Source organism: Lepisma saccharinum, chromosome 1 (assembly GCF_977018435.1).
Source record: "Lepisma saccharinum chromosome 1, izLepSacc3.1, whole genome shotgun sequence".
NCBI classification, from domain to species: Eukaryota; Metazoa; Arthropoda; class Insecta; order Zygentoma; family Lepismatidae; genus Lepisma; species Lepisma saccharinum.
This window is the reverse complement of record NC_139229.1, coordinates 8729256-8756029: the sequence shown is the minus strand read 5'-3', so window position 1 is coordinate 8756029 and position 26774 is coordinate 8729256. Positions and strand designations below refer to the sequence as shown.

Below are 26774 nucleotides of genomic sequence, written 5' to 3'. Positions count from 1 at the left end.
TGCATAGTACATTTTGAGAGCGGTATTGGCGTGTTTCTCATAAATCTTTACAGTGTAGTTTGGGATCCGTCGATATGTCTAAACAATCTAAGCGGCCGCAAAGTTCAATAATGTTGAAGAAGTGCTTTGTGAATCACCTAGAAGTGATAAATGTGTTGGAATGTCTATAAACTTACTTTTGAACAAAAACATACACTCAGTGGAGTGGAATTTAGCAACATGTATTCTCCTGCCTCATCATCATCCTGGGTGAGTTCCCATAGGTAAAGGTAATGTAAATTCCCCCATGCATATAGCACCGTGTCATGAAAGCACGTGTAGTGGTGTGGTGGGGCTCCATACATTCTCAATCTCGGCCATTTTGCGGGTGATGTGATCAGCACCATGCTCCAGCAGCATTTATCCCCCCCCCCCAAGGTTGCTCTCAGGTACCCATTGATATGATGCTGGGTGCGGGGACAAGGCTGGATAAATTCCAACTAATTCCGGGGATCTCCCGCGAGGTTGTCAGACTAGACTAGCATGGCTCCATGCTCCGGCTCCTTGGCTGAGTTTGATATTTTGATTATTTCAATTAATTTAATATATTTGATAGTTTTTATGGACTATCATAAATAAATAACCATTGACCAGACAATTATTTCGTAACAAAGAAACAAAAAAACTCCAAGAATTTGTTAACAATCGAATGACTAGAAAATAATTTTGTCCTATTGCTTTCATAAATATATTTATGTAGATCTCTACTACTTAATAATAGTAGTGATATTAGTAGTAACAGTAGCTGCATTAGTAGTATTAGTAGTAATTAAACTAATTAATTAATTATCAGTATAATTAATTAATTATGAATATTATTAATTAATTAAAGTATAATAAAACAATGGTAAAGTGAATTTGGAAAAAGTTTTAGATATAACCCCCCCCCCCTTGATGAAATCCTGCGTACGCTACTGGTACGAACATTTGAAAATGCTATGTGATTTCTATGGTGAAAAATAAGTGTTTAAATCGCGAGGAAAACAACGAGTACTCAGTTTTATCTACTGATCGTATTTGGCGCTGCAGTCGAAGTGCAATTCGAAAGACGTGTACTTCCAGTCCACGACTTGAAGACCGCACTCCAAGACCCTTTGTTTATATTTTTAACACGGTCCATAGTTGAATAGGAAACTGCTGCTGCATATCGCTTCAAGGAGGGGGAGAGACGCGGCGACACTCGACTTACCCAAAAAGCTACCAGCCAATGGGAATGTTTGAAACAGTTGTAGCAGCAAGCACTTCTCTCGAAAAATATATTTCAGCATACTCGATTATCGAATACTGCCTTCGATTAACTTTTAGTAGTCTGTGTGTTTGCGAGAATTGTTTTGGTTAGCAGCCGAAATGATGTTGCAGAACGTAGTGAAGTCTTTTACAACAAATATTAAAATATGCCGAAGTTGTTTTTATATGGTGAATGGAAGCATAAGGAAGACTGGTTTAATAGGACTTTATCAAAACCGGTGGTGTAGCAGTTCCATCGAAACATATGAAGAAGATTCATTTTATAATGAACAGCAGAGAGAAATTCAGCGATCAGTGAGACATGTGTGTAAGCAAAGGTCAAATATGACGCTAGTAGCATCATGTGTGTGCGATAACTGTGTATTGAACTTAAAATGTTAACAAGTCTAAAGTTCAGTGAAAAACAGGCGGCTCAGATGACACACAATTTTAGAACCAACTTAATACTTTAAAACCGAATCATTACACAATAATTGTTAAAATGCTGGATATTATAGAAACATAAACGGTAACAGACAGTTTCATAGATCGGAGACACATTAAAATCGCATAATAAACATGTTCATATATTTTCTATATTTTAACTTTGCATAGGAATATATAAATATCACCACTACATTGATTTCTATTTTATCTAACAGTATTTTCGCGTTTCTTGTCATTTCGAATCAGTTTGCCACTTGTTACAAATCATGTGTTCTCGCCGCCGAATTTGAAAAAAAAAAAGTTATAGAGGCATTTTTATGTTATGGTAATACGATTGTGCATTGTATTTCTTTGTATTACTGTGAGTTTGTCTTCTATTGCTTTCTTTCTCTCTAGGTTAATCATGATGGTGGGAATGATTGGTGAAGTTATGAAATGCATGTAGAAACAAACACAATAAAACTTTCTTGCATTATCCAGAATTTGTACTGTTTTACACAAGCCATTTTGTCATTTTTAAAACGATGGCAAAGATTTATTGGAAGAGTAATGAAATATACTATTGTGCACTTTTCTTGAATTCTACTACTGATCAAATATAATCAAAGACAGAAGCTAAACGTAAGTCACTAAAATTGTCTTCAAGTAGGTGATTGCAAGTTGTAAATGAACCATACTCCTATTGACAATTTCATTTCCAATTAGATAGTGTCTGCCACGATAATTTCAGATTTCTTTTAAGAAAGAAAAGAATGGAACATAGTGTTCAGACATATATTAAAATGTAAAATACCTTTTTCCTGTAGCTTGTTAGTACAAAGTTACATACCTCAGAGAGTGAGATAAGTGTACATTTTCAAAGTCATATGAAAAATGCTTACTTTCAAAGTTATACTATTGAAACGACAAGTGGCCAGCACTTTTGGTCTTTTTTATTTGAAAGAGCTACAACATTACTTTATGTCAATGACAAGAAATTAATATTAGGAATGGTTTGAGACACAAATATTTTCTTGAAAAATAAACACTGTATATATAAATTGGTGATGGTTGCTTGCCTGATTTGAAATGGAATGTCCCAATATTCATTACTTCAGACAATGTAGATTGTAGTATTATACCTAGGTAGCCTATTTAGCATAATTTTTAAATTTTGATTTTGCCCCTAGCATCGTGTTAGGTTGAAAGAGATCTGATTTTACAAAAAAGGTTAGTTATTAATTTTTCTCATGCAGAAAATATATACGTAAAATTCCTTTATTATTACCATAAATATATGCAGATCATCTCATTTTAAGTAAGAATCTTAGATAAGGGGATATTTCCCTGCATATATTGAAGGGTACAAAATGGCCACACATGCCGACGCAACCAAAAAATTTTAATAAAATCAATCAATCAGACTCGTTCTGCCCCATTACACATCAAGCTTGGTTTGATGAAAATCTTCGTTAAAGCACTAGGCCTGGAAGGCCAAGCTTTCAGGTACCTCTGAACGAAATTCCCACGCTTGGCTTAAGTGAGGCAAAGGTTATGGAAGGTGTGTTTATTAACACACAAATTAGAACAGTTCTTCATGATGGTGCGTTTGATTCTACACTTTCTGACCCAGCATGGCAGGAATTCAAGTTGGTGTGCACTAATTTCCTGGGTAATTTGAAAGCACAAAATTATGAAGCCATTGTTCGTGACATGGTGCACTGATTTCATGTCATGGGGTGCCACATTTGCTATGCAAATTACACTTTCTGGACTCACGTGTGGGCTTTTTCCCGCAAAACCTGGGATGAGTCAGTGATAACATTGGGAAAGGTTCCACCAGGACATTGCTGTGTTTGAAAAGTGCTTCACAAGACGTTGGAACGTGGTCTATCATCAGGGAGACCCCTACAGATATGTACTAGCGAAAATGCTCCAAAACGTCATGTTCGTAGGTATTGTTACTGTGTTTTCTTACTGTAAGGGGGATTTCCACCCTCTGCTTGATAAATTTTATTCATGGGGGGAAATGTTATGTGGCATAAAGTCTATCTCATGCTGTCCCTAGACACTGGCTGTATTGTAATGTGCCTTTCACACATACTTGTAGCAATGAATAAGGTGGCTGTCCAATGAAAATGATGCGCAATAGAAGCATACAGTTTTCACACTTCCATTCTGTATCCTTTGTTTAGTCCAAATCACATGATTTCATCTAAAGGACAGAAAATGTCTTCAAATTTGTTGTGCAGTGTAATTCATTAACTTTAGCTTAGGTGCACCATATTTAATCCATTAGATGAAGAAAGAGAAGAATTTATTGGGGGCAGATGAGGTAAAGTGTTCAGCAAAGCTTAAAAAAGTAACTTTCACTAATCCCATAGAAGTACGCCCCCTGTCATAATTAAATACTTTATGGGTATTATGACATGTCAGTGGCTGTGGGAAGGGGGCATCTCTGCCCAAACTTGCTTCATTGTTGCCGTGCTGAATAATACAAGCATCCTCCACCTATCCCCAACTTGACTGAGCATCCCCCTGAGCTAAGAATTCCCAGTTCCAGCACTGATCTAAAGTGATGCATTGTATTTTTCAGATAATTGAAGGTGATATAAACCCACATGTTGAAGAATGGGAGGCAGAAGGGTCGTTTCCTGCTCATGAGATATTCAAGAAGCTAGGCACGGGAGGATTCCTGGGCATCAACAAACCAACTGGTGTGTTCTTAAAGTAGAGAAACTTATTCTTGTTTCAAGGTGCAGCTTGTTCAGTGCTATTCAAACGTACTTTCTTATTTTCAACCTTCATAAACTGAAATATATATTGGATGGACTTGTATGTGGAGGATAGAGGTTCTGAAATGACGTGTTATTCTTCTGTACTTTTATTTTTTCTTATTTTATGTTGTGTGTCTGCCTATTTATGCTAATGACTACATGAGGATGAATGATGATTAGGTGAAATCGGAGAAGGGCTACTTGCACAGAAATACCCATGCCAAGGGTTGAACCTGTGTGATTACTTGTTTTAGTTTACAAGTCCACTTTATGCAAAACAATCTGATCTGGATTGGATCTGTTTTTAAGTCCACTTTGTGATGCACGGTAAGGCTAATTGGGACTAGAATCTGAACCAGTATGTGCTTCCACAGGCATTGAACCCAGGACCCCTTCATTACAATGTAAGTATGCTATAGTGGTCCCATTTCCAACTCGCAGCTGACCTTCATTGTTATTTCTGTCCACCAATCGTCTTTGGGCCTGTGTGGCTCGATGGGTGGTAACAAACTCAGTTGCGAAGTAAAAGCTGTAGTGGTAACATCACTCTACCAAAGCCAAGTGTACGTCTGTTTATGCCAGTTGCATACAGACCTGTAGGTGGACGTTCTGCAGGACCACGTGCGCAGTTGTACCATTAACGCCTGTTGATTTCTGGTGGCGCCAATATTGTTGTCTAGAACTCTCTCGCTTTACAGTATGTTTGGCAACATGTGGAGGTATCCGACACTCGTTTGTTTCATCCCACTCACAGCTTTCGGTGCCTTGTGACTCAAAAATACCCGATGTCAGTCAAACAAAATTCAACTGATCGCCGAATTCACTGTTTTTCAGCCGCCACCTGCAAATGCAACCAGTATATCACAATGCCATAAGAGAAGCCTCGTGTGTGACTGAGTCCAGCACTCAACATACTTGACCACTAAGCCAACCTTTCTGAATTAATTTGTTTTGCTCCCACATCCCTCCTCTTATTCTATAATATAAAAAACAGGGATAATCATATATATGCTTTATTGTTTTTGTTTTCTTAAAAAGCCTGAATAATAGCAAGGTTTTCAGACCCCTTTACCGTCAAATTGTCAAAAATCATTGTTATTCTTACAACGCATCTCTATTGAGAACTAGACCCATCCAAAGTTGCATATTTTTGCAGAGTATTTTGTATTTTAAAAAGTTTTGGTGTAAGAATTTTTTTTAAGCGTTAGGAGTGACCTTTTTGTAAGGCACTCATATATCAGTCTCCCTTCCACATAGTACACACATCATGATGATAGTCAAAATTAGCTAATACTTGTGTATTGGCTTCAGTTGTACAGAGAGGGGTGGGACGAACCTAGTTTTTTTTTCCAGAACTCCAAGGGAAGAAATCCATAATTAACTGTGTGTAAGATTCTGTGTCAGTACTGTGTTTGTGGACATGAATTTAATTTCATTGTTGTTTTAAGTCCACTTTATGCACAGAAAGGCTAATCGGAACGTGGCTTACAGTTTAAAGTGGGATACGAACCTCTATGTGCCTGCATTCGGTATCAAACTCGGGTCCCCTTGATTACAGGGTGACGACGCTGCCACTACACCATCAGGCAGATAGGCTGGCCCCCATGCCAGAGTGGTTAGCACATCGTACTACGATTCCAGGGGTCTGAGGTTCAAATCCAAACCTGGGCATGGATGTTTGTCAGTGTCCATCATCACTCATCCCCATCTTTGCAAATTAGCAAAAAGTGTCATAAGAAGTGAAGTAATATAAAGCAAATCAAAATTTTTAAAAATGTCCAAAGATAATGAGATATGTATGAGGAAGTTTCTAAATTGAACACCATCATTTTCTTTTTTTCGCCTTTGCACACCTACCATAGAATAGCCATTATATTATGAATAGATAAGAAATGTTGTGCAGTTTCCTTGTAGCATATTGCAAGCAGTCAAAGTGATATATAAAAATCCAAGTCAGAGAATTGTAGTAGAAACATGTTAATATTGTACCTGAATATCTGTATATATGTGGCTTTCACTTTCAGAGTATGGAGGAATGGGCCTGAGCTACAAGTACCATGCTGCCATGTTGGAGGAACTGGGGGGTATAAACTGTGGTGGCATCCCCATGGCGATTGGAGTTCAAACAGATATTACGACACCAGCTCTAATTAGGTAAGGGGTGGGTCGGTTTAATGATTCAATTAAAGTCTCATACTAAATTTTTATATGTTAATGTAGACTATATACATATATAAGCTGCACTCTTTTCCCTCTGAAACAGTACAGTTTGGAGAAAAATAGTTTTCTTGGAATTTCGCTCAAAAAAAGAAATGCAGAAACAGAAGTATTTACAGTGGTGTATTCTGAAAATTGTTTACTGCAACAATTCTTATTATATACGTTGTTGCTTTGTAATCAAGGATCCTGGGTTCGATACCCGGTTGAGGCACATAGTGGTTCGGATCCCACTTTAAACTGTAGGTCCAGTCTCGATTAGCCTATCTGTGCATAACGTGGACTCGAAACGACAATTTAATCAATTCAGTCTTATTTATTATATATTAATTACATATAATAGAAACAAAGCACCAATACAGGCATGCAACTAAAGCAGATGCAGAAGTCCGAAAACTTCAAATTTTCTGGTAATTGCTATGAAAATGACAAAGTTGGTTTACCAGTGCCCAGTCAACCACATAACATGGGATAATATGCCACTGAATATGAGGGTTTTGCCAACATGTTTTTTTGCGAGAATGCGGGACCAGCACGAAAATCTGAAGTATATAAATGTTAGGGAGCAGTGTATGGTATTGTAGAATGTATGAACAGTGCAGATCTAGTGTACCAGGTTTTGGATAGGAAAGCGAGAAAACATAATTAAAGAGAGCATCATGCCACATGTGTTTACAAGTCTGAAAGCACAGGAACAAAAGAGGTCCATACTGCAGTATGTCATGCGACACTGTTCTCCCACAGTTTCCACCAGCTACCTGTGACATTTCTTTCCCAAAGAATGGCTATTTTGATACACATATGCTGTTCACGCCGTGGCACGATGGTTGACTTAACAATGAGTTACCACTGTCCTCTGTACAATAAGCGTTCATCACAGTGCCATCTAGTGATGTGTCCACATACTACAGGTGTCATGTTCTCAGGGACATACGATCATATTGTGGTACCACCATTTAACTTTCAGAAAAAAATAGTTGCCATGACTTATGCCCGAGCATATGGGGACCTAACTCTCTGAATTGGATTTTCTGGTGTTGAATGAAGGAAAGATAGTGAAAAAGGTATATTATTTTGAACTGTTGATACCATTTCAGATTGTAACGTTCTAGTGTTAAATTACATTTTTTCCTTTACTTATATTTTGTAGATTTGGCAGTGACAAACTGAAACGGGAGTTCTTGGCACCGACAATTGCTGGAGATGTGGTGTCCTGTCTAGGAGTTAGTGAACCTGGGGCAGGATCTGATGTTGCAAATATAAAGGTAACCACCATATTTTGAAAAAAGTGTTTGTACACCACATTACATTGTGTGTCTCACTGTTGCCACAATAATATAAACATTCAAAACATAATTTACTAAGACTTGAAACTTATATTGTGTAAAATTGAGTGGAAAAATGCTAAGCAAGGAAAGAGGGAGTGTTCTTCTTTAATAAAAGTGAAGAATCAGGCTCTTTTAAGAGCTGAAAGTTTGGAATCCCCTTCACACCAACTGCAATTTGAGGATTAGGAAGACATTTTTTTTCTTTTCTTTTCTTTTGCAAGCATTTCTCTTTGGTTAATCCTGTGCCATCTTCTCACCCAAGAGAACAAAATACAAGAATTCTAAATGTGGCACTTTTATGTGCCCATTGTTGTTAAACACTGTTCGCTTGTTTATTGTAAAAATAAAATAGTAAAATAAGCAGAGTTGGTGCCAACCAGTGTTTAGAACACTACATTTTAAAAGTACGAGGGATGATCGGAAAAAAAGGTTAGAAAGCATATAACTTTTGTTTTATTCACTGTAACGTAACGAAAATTTATGTGTAAATTAATAACATGTTTATCTTGTTGCGAGTTTGAGGACTTCGGATTCTGACCATGTATACCCGAGAAGTGGACATTTAAAATGGTGACTCGTCTAGAAAATTGGTCAACAGTAGAAGTGAGGGCAGTGGTGCGGTTCCTGTGGGCCAAAAACACTACCCCTGCTGACATTCATAGGCAGATTGTGGAGGTGTATGGGTAGGGGACAATTTCAAGGCAACATGTAGCGAAGTGGTGTCGTGCCTTCAAAGAAGGACGGACCATTATTGTTAATGACAACCCTGGACACAGTGGTAGGCCCAGTACCTCAACCACTGACGTGAACTGTGCTCTTGTGGATGAGTGTATTCGTGAGGACAGAAGAAGAACATTACGCTCAATATCAGCTGAGCTGGGACTACCATTTGGTTGGCTGGCCACCATTATCTGACATGTGATGTCAAAAGAGCTGCCTCACGGTGGCTACGAGACCTTGATGTGGATTTCTGTGCAACTGGTATGGAAAACCTCATCTACCTTTGTGACAAGTGCTTGAACAAAAAAGATGATTACATCGAGGACTAGTGATGAGTGCCCTCCATCATCAGGTGTGTTGATCTTCCAGCTACGTCTAACACATACGCCATAATAGGCTTTGTAACCTTTTTTTTCGATCATCCCTCGTAGCTTTGCTACATCTAAAGCTACTCTTGCAAGAATGTAGCTTTGCTACAGCTAAAGCTACTCTTGCAAGAATGTAGCTTCGCTACAGCTACATTTACCAAAAAGTAGCCTGCTACTTGCTGCTTTTCTGCTACTTCTGCATAAAAAAAAACAACTTGAAATAACCATATGGCAGGCCCATACCCATGATTTTTCAAATTTTGCAAGAATTTCAATTTTGTCCTTGTACAAATTAATGGCTTGTTTCTGGGAAGAGAGAGGTTCCAGAAGTATCCAGTCTGCAATATTTGGCAATTCTAATTTTATAACCATTGATGCAAGGCTATCAGAGAGTCCGTTCCTTTTAATTCGTGTCCTGACATTTTCAGTCTCAGCTCGGACACTACTTGCTACAAAGGAAGACTCCTGCTCCACTTTAGACATTGTACTGTTTATGTAGAACATTCTGCAGACTACTGTGTACATTTTTTAAATTGTTTGAATTTTTTTGAGTCGAAAACAGTTGTTTGATACTCGACAAATAGGAATCCATTGATTATTGAATGGTTTCTTCGATTACAGTGTCACTAATATTTCACTTTAATTTACATAAAGAGTAAATTTGTATGCTCTGTGCATTATGGAACAAAGGTTCCTCAATGACTGTAATGCAAAACCCAACAATATAAGGGGGCATTTAGCTCTCCACCTGCACTGCAAGGTTTGGTCTCTTTCTTTTCTGAGTTACATTCATCCTCAGTGTCATGATTGGTGAAAGTTACAGAAAAGCAAAGAAAAAGTAGGAAAGTCAATAACCGTACATACTTTTTAAAATATCATAGAGTTTTCAGTGTAAAATGGCCTTAAAAGTGCTGTATCTGAAACTTGGAATAAATAAATATGTTGAGGAAACTGACATGTAAGCCCAAGTGTTCAATATGTATTGTAATTTTAAAATTTGTGAAAAAAATATTGCGACGAAAATAATTATAATTCCAGAAAGTGTATGACTACTGTTCTTGTAACAGTAATTTCTTGCTGATACTGACAATGATCAATGCTGTTAATGTACTGAGTCATTGATTGCTGGCACTATTGGTTTGTCATTGTAGTGGAGAATGGATCGCTTGCTTTTGCACTGCAAGTTGTGTTTTACACAGTAATTAATGACATTTTGCTGTCTCTTACACCATGGATATCCACAGGATTTGTTCTGGAGGTGTCGCAAACGAGGCATGTTGAGCGATGCAGTTTTAAAAAACCGTAGCTGTTAGCCTGAATATATTCATATTTGTCAGTTAGTTATCTGGATATTAGAATTATTCAGATACTAATGAAATAAATTACGTGAATACCTATAACGTTCGATATCAAGATATTCATAATTTAGATTATATGTATTTCGATGTAATAGACTTTGTCTTTATGAACCTCCTGCAAAAGTAAGCGTTATTGTCGATTTTTTTTACGCTGATGCCACATTCAAAATTCTGGGAAGAAATCTAGCTGTAGCAAAAAAATCGTTACAACTACAGGAATTTTGTAGTTTCACTACAGCTACAATTTTCAAAATGTAGCGCTACTACAAGTAGCATGCTACTTCCGACCACTGGTGCCAACAATTACTTCGAGTCAAGTATTATTGTAGAATCTTGAATTTGACACGATAATAATGTTCAGTTGTATGTATGTACTACAGATAAAAACTGCTTTCTTACATGTGTGCCAATTAGGGGGCAAGCAGAAGTGAGTCAAAATTTAAAAATACATTTTTGGGGAAATTCTTGACCGTACCCCATTTTTAGTTTTGTTTTCCATAAAATAGTGGTCTTTTGTGATATTTATGCCTCCTACCCATGTTCACCTTTTTTTTAAACTGTTCTTGTCTATCTTACAATAAGCATTAAGATATGAAAAAAAGGATTATCCAAATACTATACAATAACAAATTGTTTTAAATACATCTAAAAATATAGTTAAATACTTGTGTTTTTAACATGCCAACCCTGTCTTTTCACGTATTTGACCTTTTACTTGATTTAAATGAAGTTTTAGGCCCATGTGGAGCTTTAACTCCATTAACCCCCTAGATCTGCTACTCTATATATGTGCATGTTTGAATTTTATACAGTGCGATTGTTTTACATTCAAACATTTTTTTTTTACTAAGACATCAGCACTGAGAAGAGGAGATGACTTAATCATCAATGGCCAAAAGATGTGGATAACCAACGGACACCAGGCTGACTGGATATGTCTGCTAGTCAATACAAGGAAAGGAGCTCCCCACAAGAATAAGTCACTTGTGTGTGTGGACATGAAATCCCCAGGTACTTTACCAGACATACATTTTAAAAATAGGTAATATATTTTTTTTTAGTTTCACGTTCTTATATTGGCAAGAAGTGGTAGACTCATGGTCATGCCAACGATGTTCCGATTTAAAGTTCCAACATGAGCATGAATTTGTCTAATCATCTAATCATCACTCATCCTCTTTATTAGCCTACGAAGGCAGAAAATTGCATATAAAATAAGAAAAATAGAAACAAACTCTTGTAACTCAATAGCTAATATTTCTGTTCATTTTGGGATTTCATAAATGCTTTTCAGTTTTTCAGTACTATTTTTTAGCTAGCCATTATTCAATAATGATACCAGAAAAAAAAAGATTTGTAAGACACATCTAATATATGGTTAATGGTGTCCATCCCAAGTCTTCAGATTTGGAATTAAATTTTGTACATGGCACCTTTGGTTCATGGTTGGGCACAGTAAACACAGTTCAAGTATTGTGTTGGCAAAATATCGTATTTCCTTGTAGTTTTTGTTGTTCAATTAATTTCTGCATTTTGGAATATTCGCTCTAGTTTTAAATTAGAACCCTTTAAAATTTCCTGCCATTTGGTGAGTTTTTTTTGTGAAATGGCTTACATACAGACACATACACAAAACACACACATCTTTAACTTGTATTTTTAACGAACAATTATTAACATAATATTTTTTAATGTCTTCAAATGCGTGCAATTTATGTTAGAAATTTAAAAAAAAATTGTTTTTGAAAATGCAAGCATTGGTCCGTAACTTTTCCTTCAACTTTAACTTTGGGCCAAGTGCAATTAGCTACAAGAAAGTGAAATAAAACTTATGGCTATTTGCCCCTCCTCATTATGGTAACATTTTTATTTTGGTGAGGGGAAATTGTTGAGTATGCTATAGTGAAATGGTTCATTTGAATTATCACTAGCTACAGCCATTTCAAATGCTCTTGTCTAGTTTCCTGGTGAAAGTACAATTTGTATAAGGCTAACAGCATAAGTGCAGAATATATGCATGGAATTTGTAGATATCTTATTTCAATAAAATGTATGTATTCTTTGAGAGGTTAATTCTTTACCAGTGCTCCTTGCATTTCAGGCGTGCACCTTGTAAAAAAATTGGATAAGCTTGGGATGAGGTCCTCGGATACAGCCCAGATATTCTTTGAAGATGTTCGGGTACCTGCGAGCCACATCATTGGAGATGATGGCATGGGGTTCATTTATCAAATGTTGCAGGTAGGTGTTGCAACATGTTGTTTTAGTTCTTCCTTTTGATCAGGTTACACCATTTCATCCTTGCACCTCTTGCGCAGTCTTAAATTCAAATTGATTTATTATCCGAACATTGAATGACAAAAGTATTAAGCCCAGGACTAACAACATGGTGCAGCCTCTCCCCTACCGACTGCAAGTAACGTGATTCTGCATGAACAACAATAGTGTTGACTTGTAGGTTAAAATTAGAAGGTGTACTTGAAAACGAAACATTACGGAGACAGGATGTTCTCGTCAGTTTGGAATGCAGACCGTACAAATTCCATTACTTGCCTCATCCGTGGAAAGGTACCAGCCTGACAGACGGATATGAATCGACAGGTATTGGAATTTGTATAACGAAGCAACCAAACCGATCTGAGAAGATCGGAAGGAAATTTTGAATTCAGTTTTGGATTTGGTTTGAGTGAGTCAACATCGTGGAAGAAAGAGCGCAGGTATGTACCTGGAGGACGGAGGCGTCACTCTGAACTTATAAAGGTCTGAGCCTATTTACACAACCTCTCGCTAGTACCTTTTCTTCACCCTACATTTAGATCCCGATAATAAAATACAAATAAGGGAAGGAGGAAACAATAGAGATGAAGGAGAGAAGAATATCCAAATGTAAATTTGAATAAAAAAATCTGTTCTTCCAGATTGACCATATAAACGTATTTAGAACGTACAAAGGAACTGTCAGTTCGAAGCCAAGAAAGGCATATTTGCAAATTTTAAGTCCACCTGAAATTCAGATAGACTAATCAGGACAGGGCCTCGTTTAAAGTAGGGTATGACCCACTCTACCATGTGTCTTCACCATAATTTGAATTCAGGACCACCCCTCCCAGCTGGCCCCCGTGGCGGAGTGGTTAGCACATCATGCTACCAGTGGCGTAGCATGGACATTTCGGGTGGGAACGCCAAGTCCGAAGGAAGGGTCAGCCCTTTCTTGCTTAATAATTTACTTATGGTATTAGTCGCCACATGTATTGTTTATTTGCCTGAAGTCATCTGGGTTTTCAATAAAACATCATCCATGCATGTTTTAGCTAGAAAATGAGATGCCTCACTATGCCACAAATGTTTTGAACTCTGTTGTTTTATACCTTTTTTTATACCTTTCTGCATGACGCAAGTCATTAAAAACCTACCTGAATCACAAGCGCCTGTGCACAACAGTAGACGTCATTGTTGTGGATGATCCAACTACTGATTGATTTGGTTTATTTTACTTCGCTTTTCTACCACTTTTGGTTAATTGCGAATATGAATATGAGTGATGATATTGATGAAGGGACACTGACAAAGAACATCCGTGCTCACGCCGGGATTCGAACCAGGGACCTCTGTCGTCTTGGCGCACTGTGCAAAGCACTCTGACACGGAGGTAGGTGGATGATCTAAATATCGTACACTCTACTGACGTAACAGTGCCGATTAGTAATTCAGACCACTGTTTATTACATCTTGAGAATGCTGATAAACATTTTAAAATAATTTTGTCCAAATACAATTCGATGTTAAAGAGTTTTCAAATGAATGGTAAACATTTCCATTGACACAATATTAAGCAGTTAGATAATAACGAAAAAATAATAACAATAGAAAAATAATAGTTTTGCAGGTTAAGTGGTGGAGCAGCCACAGGCTGAATTTCTACCACAAGGACTTCAACTTATTTGACAAAAACTGTGTTGATCTTTTATTTTCTAATGCACATCGCTGTTCTTGCGATAAATTATACAATGCAGTGGTCATTAAGAAGCGGTATATTTGAGATTGGTAAAGTTACGTTAGTCAATATTGCGTATTGTAGCATCACATAGCACGAGTTGCATGAGCGCGAAGAACCAGGTAGGAATTCTACCGTTGTCGTCTGCTTCAGAAGGCAGGAACGGTCACATGAACCAATCACGGTAGACCTCTGCTGCTCCGTACGCTGGCGTATGAGACAGTATTTACGCGCGTGCTGTAGGAATTGAAGCTTTCCCTCCAGAAAGGCAGCAAGGAATATAGAGTCTTTTACGCCGAACCTGCTCGGCGTCCAGCCAGGAAAGGCATTGAAAAAAGATGCTAGAACGTGTGTTGAGAGTGGAGCGTTGCAAGCGGATCGCGAAAAATAGCTATTATAATGCCATGAAGGTCAAACATATATGGAATTAGTCAAGTTTTACTTTATATTCACAGCATTTACGTATTTTTGAAATTTTAAATCTGGGAACGCCGGGCGTACTATAACGCTACGCTACTGCATGCTACGATGCCAGGGGTCCCGGGTTCGAATCCTGGCCTGGGCATGGATGTTTGTAGGGGTCCATTCATCATATCCCCATCCTCGCCAATTAGCCAACAGTGGCACAAAAAGCGAAGTAATATAAAGAAAATCAATCAATTCACGACCCCTTGATTACACTGTCAGCCGTCAGGAAGACCCAAAGGCCATATCTACATCATTTCAAGTAATGTCTCATACACACACCTGTAAGTGTTGAATGAAACCAGACACAAGACTTGGCAGAATTTTAAATTGAAGTGTAAATATTGTAAACTAATTTAAAAATTTCCACAACTACAGTTCCATCTTTACTACTTATGAATGATTTTCATTAATACTTTATACGTAAATTTTGCGCATGGCATTTTAAGATTCCTCATCATTTGTGAGAACTAAATGTCCTTGGTTATAACTATTAGGTCAGGTTGAGTTAGTTTCACAATAGCATGTTATTATTGTTGGTGGGGACATATTGAAAAGGAAGTCAAAATTCCTAGAAGTCTCACCTTATCCCGACAGACCACCTTGCTTCTTATATTGTGTCTTGATTTTTTACTATTACCTGGCTCATCTAAAGGAACATAAATTATTTTTGCAATTGTCATAACCACGAAAAATGTTAATTGCTGCAAAAAATATTTATGTATGCACTGTAACATATTTTGAATAAATTTTTCATGTATTCGAAATTGCAAAATAGAGCAAATTTGGCATAAAAAAGTTGTAACAATTACAAATAGTTCTGAATATTTATAAATATTGATCAGTATGTTTCCATTGCAACTACATCATATCAATCTACCCAAAGTTTGCTCTAAAAAGTCCATATTTTCACATGAGAATCATTTAATCCTTAAACACTGAGGCTGATTTTCCAGGTATTTGCACTAACGCCGAACGTGTTTTCAGCGGGAAATATATTTCCGGAACTAAGAACATTAGAGGTACAAATGATACCTCGTTTTGTTCTTTATACTTTTAGCTATAAGCCTGATGGAAAAAAGAAAAATTCCGTAATTAGTTAGATGAAGAAGAAAAAGAGGGAAAGTAACTAGTTTCTGAAACCAATGAAAATAAATCTGAAAAAAAAAATCCATTTTTAGGGCATCGTCCCCCGCCCCAATAGTAACAATGAAATTATACTTTACTAATTGTTAATTACATACCTCTAGACGCGTGCAGAACTCAAAACATGTATTTCAGATCATTATCCAAGTTACAGTATGTTAAATAAAGTAACATACTATGCAAAAATGCTGCTTGTGACACCGGTGTCACAAGCCATCCTTAAGGGAAATGCCTGCTGTGACATGGCCTGTCCTTTCAGGGTTAATCACATAACACATTTCTCAGAGCATAATTAGACTACAAAACTGTCACGTGGCCTTTTTTGGAGACCTGGACTAAGTATCAGCCAGTATCGGTGATTAAATTCCAACAATTACTTTCCGTTACCAATGTAATATTATCAGCTCAGCCATAGAATATTCCGTTATTCTCTATTAAAATGATGTTCTTTTCTTTTTCCAGTTCCAAGAAGAGCGGCTGGCATGTGTTATGGGATTGAGAGCCCTTGAGAAGTGCATCAAGATGACAATAGAGTACACAAAGCAGAGGCAGGCATTCGGCCAGTCCATTCTAGATTACCAATATGTACATTTTCGACTAGCTGAGCTAGCAACCGAGCTCGAGTGTCTACGATCCCTCATGTATAGGACTATTGGTAAGTACAAGGGAACATTTTCTTTATGTTAATGCAGTTGGATTTTCTGTAGTGTGTTTTCCAAGTCTGTGTATTCTTATTTCGACATTCTAATATGAAATAGAGGCACGGTGGTCCAGTCAGGAGGGTGTCTAACTGCCACGGTAGAAACCCAAGTTTGGTTATTTCGGATGGGATTTCCATAGCCGTGTGTCTGCATAGAACGGTTCTGGGGTTCCTCTAATCAATATATATGTAGGGCAACCCTGGGAGGTAAAGGCAGCCAGAACGTGGTGCTGATCATGCCACCTCCAAAAAAGGCCGAGAGAGTGAATGTGGGAATCTTAACTCCAGATATGTCTGCTCCACATGCCTTCCTGGTGTCGCTTTACCTTTAATGATTTGATACCTTAGATCTTCGATGTTTATCTCAAATGCTTTTTTTTCTATTGTGTGGGAAACTTTTGTCATTATGACATTACCTAGACTCAGCAATTGATTTTGCTGTGTAACGTGTCTGAACTAACATTTCACAAATGCAATAAATTTTAACAAAAAATATACTGAAGAAAATGCAAGTAAAATAGCGAAGTTTAGGTGCATGGGATATTCTTGTAAATGAAGTACCATGGTAATCTATGTACCATTTCTTGTTTTGTGAACAAAGTAATGTTTCTCATTAGCTTCCTGTCATTTACATTATGCTACTAAAGTCTGTAAATTGTTTTAACATAACATAAATTCAGGAATGTGTTGTATGTGATGTAAATGTATACTGTGTTGTGTATTTTTTTGTGAAATCAATTTTATATACTTATTTCAAAATTTTCCCCACCAAATTATTTTTTTTTCACCATTTATACATTCTTGTTGTTGAACTGCATATATTAGAAACACTGAAATATTAATTTACTTATCTTCTGGGAGATGTATATACCGAAACCAGAGACATAAGATTACGTTTGGAAGAGTATACAAAATTCAGCAATCTACATTATTTCAACTTTACTCACTTGTGGTTTTGATATATGAAGGATAATTATAAATGAATGAAACAACTTGATGTGTTTATTATAAAGAAACTATTTATAATAGAAGAACATGTTGGTCATCAATGGATAGGAAAACTTTCCAACTCTACGTACATGTATTTTGATGCTTGGTCAGGGTTGCTATTCACTATTGTAGCAAGATGGCCAAAAAGCGGGAGAATGTGTATGCTGTGTTCAAGCTAGCAAAGACAAATTCCATCACAGTGGTAAAACTGCATTTCCACACACACACTTTGGTAAAGACCAACCACCTCAGAAAAACCTCTTCTGTTTGTACCATCAGTTTGAAGAGACTGGTTCTGTGTGTAGAAAGAGGGGCACAGGATGGCCACATGTATTAGATGCGAATGTTGACAAAATCAGAGAAGCCTTCAAAGGGTTTGGTTTATTTTACTTCTCTTTTCTGCCACTTGTGGCTAATTATGAAGATGAGGATGAGAGATGACATTGATGAAAGGGTGCTCAGAAATACCACCCATGTTCAGGCTGAGATTCAAACCCACGACCACCTTCAAAGGCAGCTTGCATTTGTTTTTATGTGTGACTTTATTCTGTAATAGTAGAAAGTGAGATCAAGATTACCGTATGGATTTGCAGGGCTCAAGAAGTTATTTTCTATTATTTCTCACTCAACAAATACCGCTGATACATATCCCATGTGACAGGAGGTGAATTCCCTAATTCCACTGCTTTTCTTTGTGTTCCAGAACATTACATTACAAAGTAAAAAATTGTGGACACAGCCTTTAAACTTTCATACATGGTTTTGCTCATTTACTTTTTACTTTTTCCAAAAAAAACCTTCAAAATCTATACTTTTTCCATGACTAATGTAACATTTATAGGAGGCACAACGTAACATTTATAGGAGGCACATTCAGGACCCTCAAACTAGCAGTTAGGAGCACAATATTTCTTCCATTAAGACATTTGCACTCCATATATATAATATTATTTGGCCAGTAATAGATTTTAATTATTGTTTTCTTTTTCCTTATCTTTTCTTTCATCCAAAGTATCACAAAAATCAAAATGTTTCTTTATTTTGTGATGAGCTTGTTTTAACCACATTTCACATTCGTGTCACTATCTTGAATTGAATACTGTTGCCATATTCAGAAACTGCAGGATTTAAGCTTTCTAATGGTATATAACATGATAAGGGTTCCCTAAACATGAAAAATCAATGCAGCTCTCAGAAAATGATGGAATGACCCTGTACGGTTTCATGTTGGCTGTCCGAATTATTCCGTGCATAATACGCACAACAGTTTTTGGGGGCAAAAATTTTGGAAAAAAAGTGTGCATTATACATTAGTAAATACGGTAAACTAAATTAACTAATCAGTCATTGTGATAGCAAAAATTCTTGACCACAAGTAAAATTTCTTGACTATTTATTTACTTCTGGACCTACTTGTTTATTTCTTTACTTCTTCTTGACTATCATGACTGGTCGACACCCTAAATAACTTTGTTCTCTATACCCCTGCTTTACAATCCAAATAATAAATAAGAATGGGGAAACATCTTGTTCCATCGGTATCAACCCCAAGGCAAGAAATTACCCTCATGCATTGAACAGTTACATCATCAATGTGTGGCCTCAAAACTTTATTCATTAATTGCTTCCGTTGTTCTTCTAGCATAAACTTTTATTACCTTTTTGGGCAATGATTGAATCAAAATAACTTCCACTATTGAGTTTCGGAGTAACTTGCATGATTTATTTTTGTTCAACTGAAACACGTATTGTCCTAATTAATATTATGCGACTCTCAAAATGTAGGACATTTATGACATTTTTTTTAATTTCTCCCGGATGCCGGGCATAAGGCTAAAATGTAGGACATGTCCGGGAAAAACCAGACGTCTAGTAACCCTAGTTTTGGTTGATTGAATTATGTTATTTTACGTGTATTTTCTGCCATTTTTGGCTAATTGTGATTATGAGAATGAGTGATGGAATTGATGGTGGGACAGGACACACACAAACAACATCCATGTCCAGGCTGGGATTTGAACCCGGAACCCCTGGCATCATATCATTCTGTGCTAACCACTCCACCATGGATGTCCTCATCAATGTACTGTGAGACACGAATCCTACATCAAATATTTGAGAATCTTTGTGAAGTATGTAAACTTTGAGAGTTTTCATATCCATTAATACACAACATTTTCTTCTATCATAAATATTGTGTAGTTTCTTTACAATAAACATGTAAATACGGAGAAATTAGTACTCACTTTATCCACAAAACCGTTTTTTCTTCTTCGTTATATTAATTTCAGTGGCCGCTGCCACCATCCTCGCTGGAACTTGCTGTACTGTTGCTTGGCGTGCGTCTTTTGTTTGTAGTTCTTCGGCTGCTGCTAGGTGCACTTTTGTTAACTGTGCGTTTGGGTCCGTGTCGTCTGATATTTCCGGGCAATAACAGTTACAGTAACAGTTATCGCCCGGAAATAAAATTCAAGTATAATTCCCGGTTTTCAAGCCAAACTTTCCAAAAATTCAAGGGTCCAAGCACATGTTTTTTTCTCTATGTCAACTTACATATTACCGCCTCTCACCCCCCCCCCCACACACACACACGCGCAGCTTCCTCTTTCCTTCTTCGGTAAAAATAAAAGCTAAGCTGTGAAAACTTGCCTCGGGGCATTTGTAAATATATTAGGTCAGTCAAAAAGTAAATGCAATCATTTTTTTAAATTTTTCACAGCCACAATAGAAAACTTACAATGATATCATTTTCCAACATAGTCCCCCTGAACTTCAATACACTTGGTCAAACGTTCCACAAGCTTTCCGATACCCTGAGAAAAAAAAGGTTTTCAGTTGAGCAGCAAGCCACGTATGCACCGCTTCCTTCACCTGTTGAATCGCCGGCCTCTTAAAGCATCTTTAAGTGGACCGAACAGATGGTAATCCGACGGAGCTAGATCGGGACTGTATGCAGGATGCTCTAACACCTCGAAGCCCAGATTCCGAAGAGTTTGAGCGGTGTTGGCGGCGGTATGAGGACGCTCGTTGTCATGCAACAAAAGAATGCCTTCCAACAATCGACCTCGTCGTTTGCTTCGAATTGCAGGCTTCAACTTGTTCGAAAGCATATCACTGTATCGTTCACTGTTTATTGTTGTCTCCCTTTTCACAAAATGTTCCATAATTACCCCTTCTGAGTCCCAAAAAAGTGTGAGCATTACCTTTCCTGCAGAATGTTGATGCTTGACTTTTTTTTCCGAACTTGTTCGACCGCTTTTGAACATTTCAATCCACTGGTAAACACTTCACAGCGGTAAAACATTGTCGCCGTATTGTGCTGAAAGTCTTCTATGGATTTCAGCTCCTGGTACACCTTCAGACCACAAAACAGACGCTGTTCTTCTGTGGTGCACACGGGCAGTGGCGCAGCCATGTTTACTTGGCAACACTGCAGGGCGAACTGAAGTGATAACGCTGTAACCTGCCACAGGCGAAGACAACGATACTATCTATCGGCTTGCGAGCGCAGAAAGCTGTACAGCCAACATACGGAAGAAAAGAGAAACATTGCATTTACTTTTTGACTAACCTAATATGAACTCTTTGTATTAATTTAAGTTGCAATTTTTCACATATACGGAGAAAAATTCACGCATAATTCCCGGAATTCAAGCAATTCCCGGTGAGTAGACACCCTGGGAAAACATGTAAAGTTGTATAACTAACCTTTTGGTATGATCATGAAAGCATATGACCTCATAAACAAATGAATATTCAAGTGCTTGTAATAATATTTGCAAAAGTCGAGAAGTTTTTCTACATTACAACTTCTGTATCAAATACCATATTTGTCTTTCAGAATTGTATGATCAAGGGCATGGAGTGACGAAGCTGGCCTCCATGTGCAAGTTGAAAATTGGTCGCTTGTCACGAGAAGTTACAGACACCTGCCTGCAGTTCTGGGGAGGAATGGGCTACACAAATGACGTCCTCATCAGCCGGTTCTATAGGGACATGCGGCTCTTCTCAATTGGTGGAGGAGCGGATGAGGTCATGCTGTCTATAATATGTAAGCTCATGGGAATTCTACCAAAGCCGACCGTGAAAGCAGATTCAGACTCGAAAACAAAACTGAGTTAAGAAAACGTTAGTCATTTTGTGCCAAGCTGTTCGGAAGCCATGTGGATATGGGCAACTTTTGCCATCACTCACGTTGAAACTGTGAGATATGTTAGAATGGTCTTCATCCAATTTCACAATGAATGTGCCGTTCCCTTCATTAAGAGTATATTAGAAATTACGTAAAGAAGAAGACTTTATTGTTTTGTTCTTCTATTCCACCTATTTCAATTTTTTAAGTTTTCTGATTCTTTTGATAATTCTTTTTTTAAAATAAAATAAAAAAAAACATTTACGTTACATCGCACCCATCCTAATATTTCTGTTCAGATCATTTTTATATATTTCTTTTGGTTTTAATTTAGTGATGGCAATTATAAAAGCATCCAATTATTGGTTTAATTTTTTCCAGGGGGATAATTACATTTTATGTGTACATATATTGTATATTTTGTAACATCGATAGGGAGATACCTTTTTTAAAGATATGTGTTATTTTTCATAAACATTGCAGGAAAATGTGTGGTTTTTATTTATGTATGTTGTTAATTTGTGTTTGCCATCTAAAGGGTGCTGTGGAAATATCTTTTTTCTGTTATTGGACAGGAAACCTGTGATTAAAAGAATTCTCATGCAGTACAGCATGGGTCTTTTCAAACCTTATACAGGTAGAGTCTGATATTGAATGCTGGTAATTATATGCATTTATCCTACGTGTTAATGTAAATGATTCAAAGCATGCGTGCTATACACATTTATTGTTTAAGTTTTTATGAGAAATAAATATATATTGGTTCATATTAATTGATATTAGTTGTCATAGCAACACTTTATCAAGATATTAAAATATTGCCTCAGGGAGATTTCACACACAAGCAACATGCAACATGTGTTGCTTGAAGGTTTCACCAATCAAACGCAGGCTTGTGCAGCCTGATGGTGCTATGGTATAAAATTCTGCCCTTGATTGGCTAGTTCCCTTATACTCTGTCTCGGCGATCTCTGGAGCAAGCTAATGAAAACAAGTCTGCGCAAGTAGTGACACGAGACGGTTCTCTAGTTGAACATTGAGAGGAACGGAATTGCATGGAGTGGGAAAAGTGACTGCAGTTACCAGCCTTCACAGCAGCGTGTACTGCTTCGCTCTGCCCACTCGATTTCCCCCCCCCTTCTCTGCCACTATGCATGGCCTTGCTCCAGAGATAACGGGGAGAGAGTATAGTCATGGTGAGATCTGAGGTATACATCCTGTTTGCCAAGATACCAGTGGTTCTGTGTTTGAATCTCTGTTCATCGTAGCATTTATTCTTCAATAGCCACTCATTGTGAGAAGTATAGTGGAACCACAGGCAGATAAACCTGCGCATACCTTCGACTCCTGTGCACCTTACTTCCACGAGGCAGGGAGGGGCAGGGTGAACCATGCTTCCTTGTGGCTTGAGCTGAATGGATCAAGGGGAAGGTGCACGAAGGATTTTAGCGAAAGGTTATTTTATTTGTGGTCGCTCTATAGTATAGATATTAGCGTGTTAAACCTAGTTTGAAAGCCAAATTCAATACTTTTCTTCTCGTAGGATAGTTGGGCCTTGCATTTTTCTATTTATTCTCAAGTCTACACAAACATGGGATAATACCCTTCATAAAGGTCCACATACGAGCTCGGAGGTGCATTAAGATGGTGGAAATTTCTACATAGAAGTCAGAGCTCATACGTATGTGCAGTACAATGTCTTGTCAACAGCCAGTGCACCATGTGAAAAAACGACGAGAGTCAGCAGGCAGCGGCTATTCAGTTTTGTATATCCCATTACTCGCATAGTCTTGAACCCAGAACAACACTGAGTCTCGAGATGTTTTATTTACAATGACAACATATCCAGTGCTTGGTTTTTGTTAAAATAAACAATCTCTATTTCAGATGTCAATCCAGTATATAAACATATTTTGCTTTCCTGATTGCAAACCCATAGAAAAGATTTTGTAAATGTACGAAATATAAAATTTTAAGTAAATTCTCTTCAGCAAATATTTAGACATATTTATTAACATAAAAGGAACTAGAACACATATTTTTGTAAAATAAATTGCTCTACGTAAATTGGTTATAATTTGCATGAGTTATGATCTCATATCCAAGTGAATAAAAAATATTTCTCTACTTAAAAATCCAAATTGTAATTATTCAGATATGTGGAGAGAAAAAGATTGTATACAGAGGTTGTTCGCTTTATATCCGACCATTTTCCATCCGGTGCTGCTACCTGGCATATCATGCTGGAACTATGGGTCTGCTGGCGCGAGCAGTGTTGTGTCTGACCTTGTAGGTGCGTGAGTGTTGGTAGTGAATGTTATCAAATGGTGCCGAAAATCAACAGGTATTGGGAGGGTTACGTAATGGCCCTTTTCCATGCTAAGTTTTCATAAGTACGCATTGTGAAACACTCGGGGTGACTACTGCGAAAGCTATTGTGGCCCGTTACACACAACAGGCTCTCCTTGCGAAACATTCACTCACGAAAACCACCAGGAGAAGGGCTGCAAGCAAAGTGTCACATACTGTGACATTGACGGCAAGGGGCGCAGCAACTTTGTTCGTCAGTGCAGGGAAAGTTCCCCTCGTGGCTTTATGGTTGTGACGGCATTCAGATATGAGGATATGATGATACGCAAGGTGGACAAAAACGTGAAGGTGAATGCTAGATACTTCCAAGACTCCATTCTGATACCTATCTATCGGAGAGACATCCCACAATTGTATGGAATGGACGCGAACCAGGTGATGATCCATATGGACAAGGCTTCGAGTCGTACCTCCAGAACATCACTACGTTTTTATCAGAAAATGGCAGAGGAATTAGGAATTCGTGTCATTCCGTTTGAAGACATCCTGTGAAAAGCCCCAATGCCAGTCCAATGGATTTTTGCGCATTTGGACTGTTGAAATGACGTCTTCAACAGTGCTGCCTGCGTACCGTGGATGGTCTATGGAAAGCTTGCAGGGAGGAGTTGGGACAGAATTCCCATGCCTGTCCGGCACCGGAGCTTGCTGCAATGGAAACTGTGATGCTGGGCAATAGTCCACAATCTGGGGGTCCAATAGAACATGATCGGTGGTGGCGGCACTGTATCTGTTAAGGTGAGTACCTGTCAAAAATGGTCGGATATAAAGCGAACAACCTTCTGTATTACTTTTCTCATTTAAGAATTAAAGGGTTTTTGTAGGAGTCTCGTGTGGTGATGACAATTTTTCAGTAACAACTGATAGTATATGAAAATAAATCAAATGGAAAAATGTTTTGTTGTTTCCTTAAATTGTGGCTGATCTTCTCAAATAAACAAGAAATGAAATGAACTTTTGCCTGTGAATTTATTCATCTTTACTCTCAATAATTATGAAATCTGAACGTAGCTTTCTCTAGTTACTGCATTTTGGGGTTTATTTGTTTCTATTTTAAACATTCATTTCCAATAACTTCCTCTTAACTCTGTGAAGAATTTTCTCTTCCAAAGTTTAAGATGTACGCTGGACTTTCTCGTCAGAATTTTTATCTATTGGGTGCACATGTTTTCTCTTACGATTTTCTTTGTTCTTTGCCTTAGGATCTGGAACACGATGATTCTCATTCTCTTCATCGTGCGACTTCTGTTCACCTGTAGCAGTGCCAGGATTTGAACTCTCGGGTTGGGCATCCACAGTTTCCATGGCACTGCTGGAACTGGAACTATCAGGCAACACGTTTTCATCTCCGTTTGTAGATAGGAATTCTGGTTGGGTTTTACCATTATTGTTTTGACACATCTTCTCAGGTTGAGCTTCTGTAATTTTCATATCACCGCGAGTCTTCAAATCTTCACCTGCTTCTGATTGGGCATTGCCATCGTTTTGTGTCAGCTGACCTGGATTCTCAGCAGGTTCATCCTCTGCAGTTTCCATACTGCTGCTAGAACCAGCCTGCAACTCATCGGTCCCTTCTGCTTCTTCTGCCACATTCTCTGGATGTGTAGCCTTATCGTGGTATCTCGTTGAGATCATTAAGGACAAGACACGCTTTCTCAGCTCACAGATCCACTCCCGACCATCTCGAGGCAGTGGGGTGAGCAAGGTAGGCACGATCTTCCCCAGATTCTTGTGAAAAACCTTCACTATGTCTCCACCCGACCCTTCGAAGTAACTACCCACCAACTCCAATGCCTTAGCTCCATCGGACGCTAAAGGATCCAGCTCGTTGTTTATTTTAAGCTCGAAGTGGTCCATGGCTTTGCACGCCATCTCACGGATGTTCCTGGTAAGATCCACTGGGTCGTCGAAGGGAGCTTTCGAATGGATGTGGTCAAGGACCTTCAACATCTCATCAAGGAATTTTCCAGCAAAAAAGGTTCCTTTCTGCACTAGGATATGCCTCTCGAATGTAGCGTACAGGACAAGAACAATGGACTTCAGTATGTCAACAACGTCGTACATTTTGATCAGTAACGCTGATTCATCCTCAGATTCAGCTTCCTTTATCTCATTCTCAGCAAACTGGACTTCACGTGGTAGTTGCATGCAAAATGCCCTAAAAGATGCATTCAGCATGCCTGAACCCACCACAAAGAATCTTGAACACACCAATCTCAACTCTGCAATGGACTGGTAATCAAAGTAAGCGAATATACTTTTCAAGCAAGCATCATTCAAATGTAATATTGTAATTCTTTTAGAGGAGGCCGGTGGAGGATTTAGATTCTCCGTGTTTCCAGGCACATTCCCATCATTGGATGATGGGCGAAAAATGTAATTCCAGATGGTATCAATGATTTGGAATCTTCCTTGCTCGCTTGCAACCTGTTGTCCGTTGTCAGCCATGGTTTCTAGTTTTGTCCTCCAAAAAGTCTTATACTTCTAAGTAGAAATTGTGTTAATTCAGGTCAGGTTTGG

At 38.0% G+C, this 26774-nt stretch overlaps 2 protein-coding genes across 3 annotated transcripts; one reads left to right on the top strand and one right to left on the bottom strand.

Moving 5' to 3' along the window:
• Positions 1–1365: 1365 nt before the first annotated feature.
• On the top strand, positions 1366–23249 carry LOC145992517 (putative acyl-CoA dehydrogenase 6). 2 transcript variants are annotated; one of them, XM_083128886.1, is made up of 8 exons: positions 1366–1594; positions 4289–4409; positions 6494–6623; positions 7837–7951; positions 11312–11471; positions 12562–12701; positions 16528–16720; positions 21597–23249. In XM_083128886.1, exons 1-8 carry the CDS (start codon positions 1589–1591, stop codon positions 21875–21877), a joined length of 1146 nt encoding a protein of 381 aa, XP_082985012.1. In that variant the 5' UTR covers positions 1366–1588; the 3' UTR covers positions 21878–23249. The 2 variants fall into 2 exon arrangements, with proteins under 2 accessions (XP_082985012.1, XP_082985011.1); XM_083128885.1 differs by having other exon boundaries at positions 1366–1590; positions 21597–23247.
• A 1955-nt stretch (positions 23250–25204) lies between these two features.
• LOC145982734 (uncharacterized) lies at positions 25205–26774 on the bottom strand. The gene has a single exon (XM_083116283.1). It carries the CDS (start codon positions 26700–26702, stop codon positions 25368–25370), a length of 1335 nt encoding a protein of 444 aa, XP_082972409.1. The 5' UTR covers positions 26703–26774; the 3' UTR covers positions 25205–25367.

Excerpts from the sequence above, each read along its gene's own strand:
- LOC145992517 (XM_083128885.1), top strand. The coding sequence starts at position 1,387 with ATGATGTTGCAGAACGTAGTGAAGTCTTTTACAACAAATATTAAAATA. Across the intron at positions 6,624-7,836 it reads ACGACACCAGCTCTAATTAG|ATTTGGCAGTGACAAACTGA; the intron begins GTAAGGGGTGGG and ends TATATTTTGTAG. Across the intron at positions 12,702-16,527 it reads TCATTTATCAAATGTTGCAG|TTCCAAGAAGAGCGGCTGGC; the intron begins GTAGGTGTTGCA and ends TTCTTTTTCCAG.
- LOC145982734 (XM_083116283.1), bottom strand. The coding sequence starts at position 26,702 with ATGGCTGACAACGGACAACAGGTTGCAAGCGAGCAAGGAAGATTCCAA.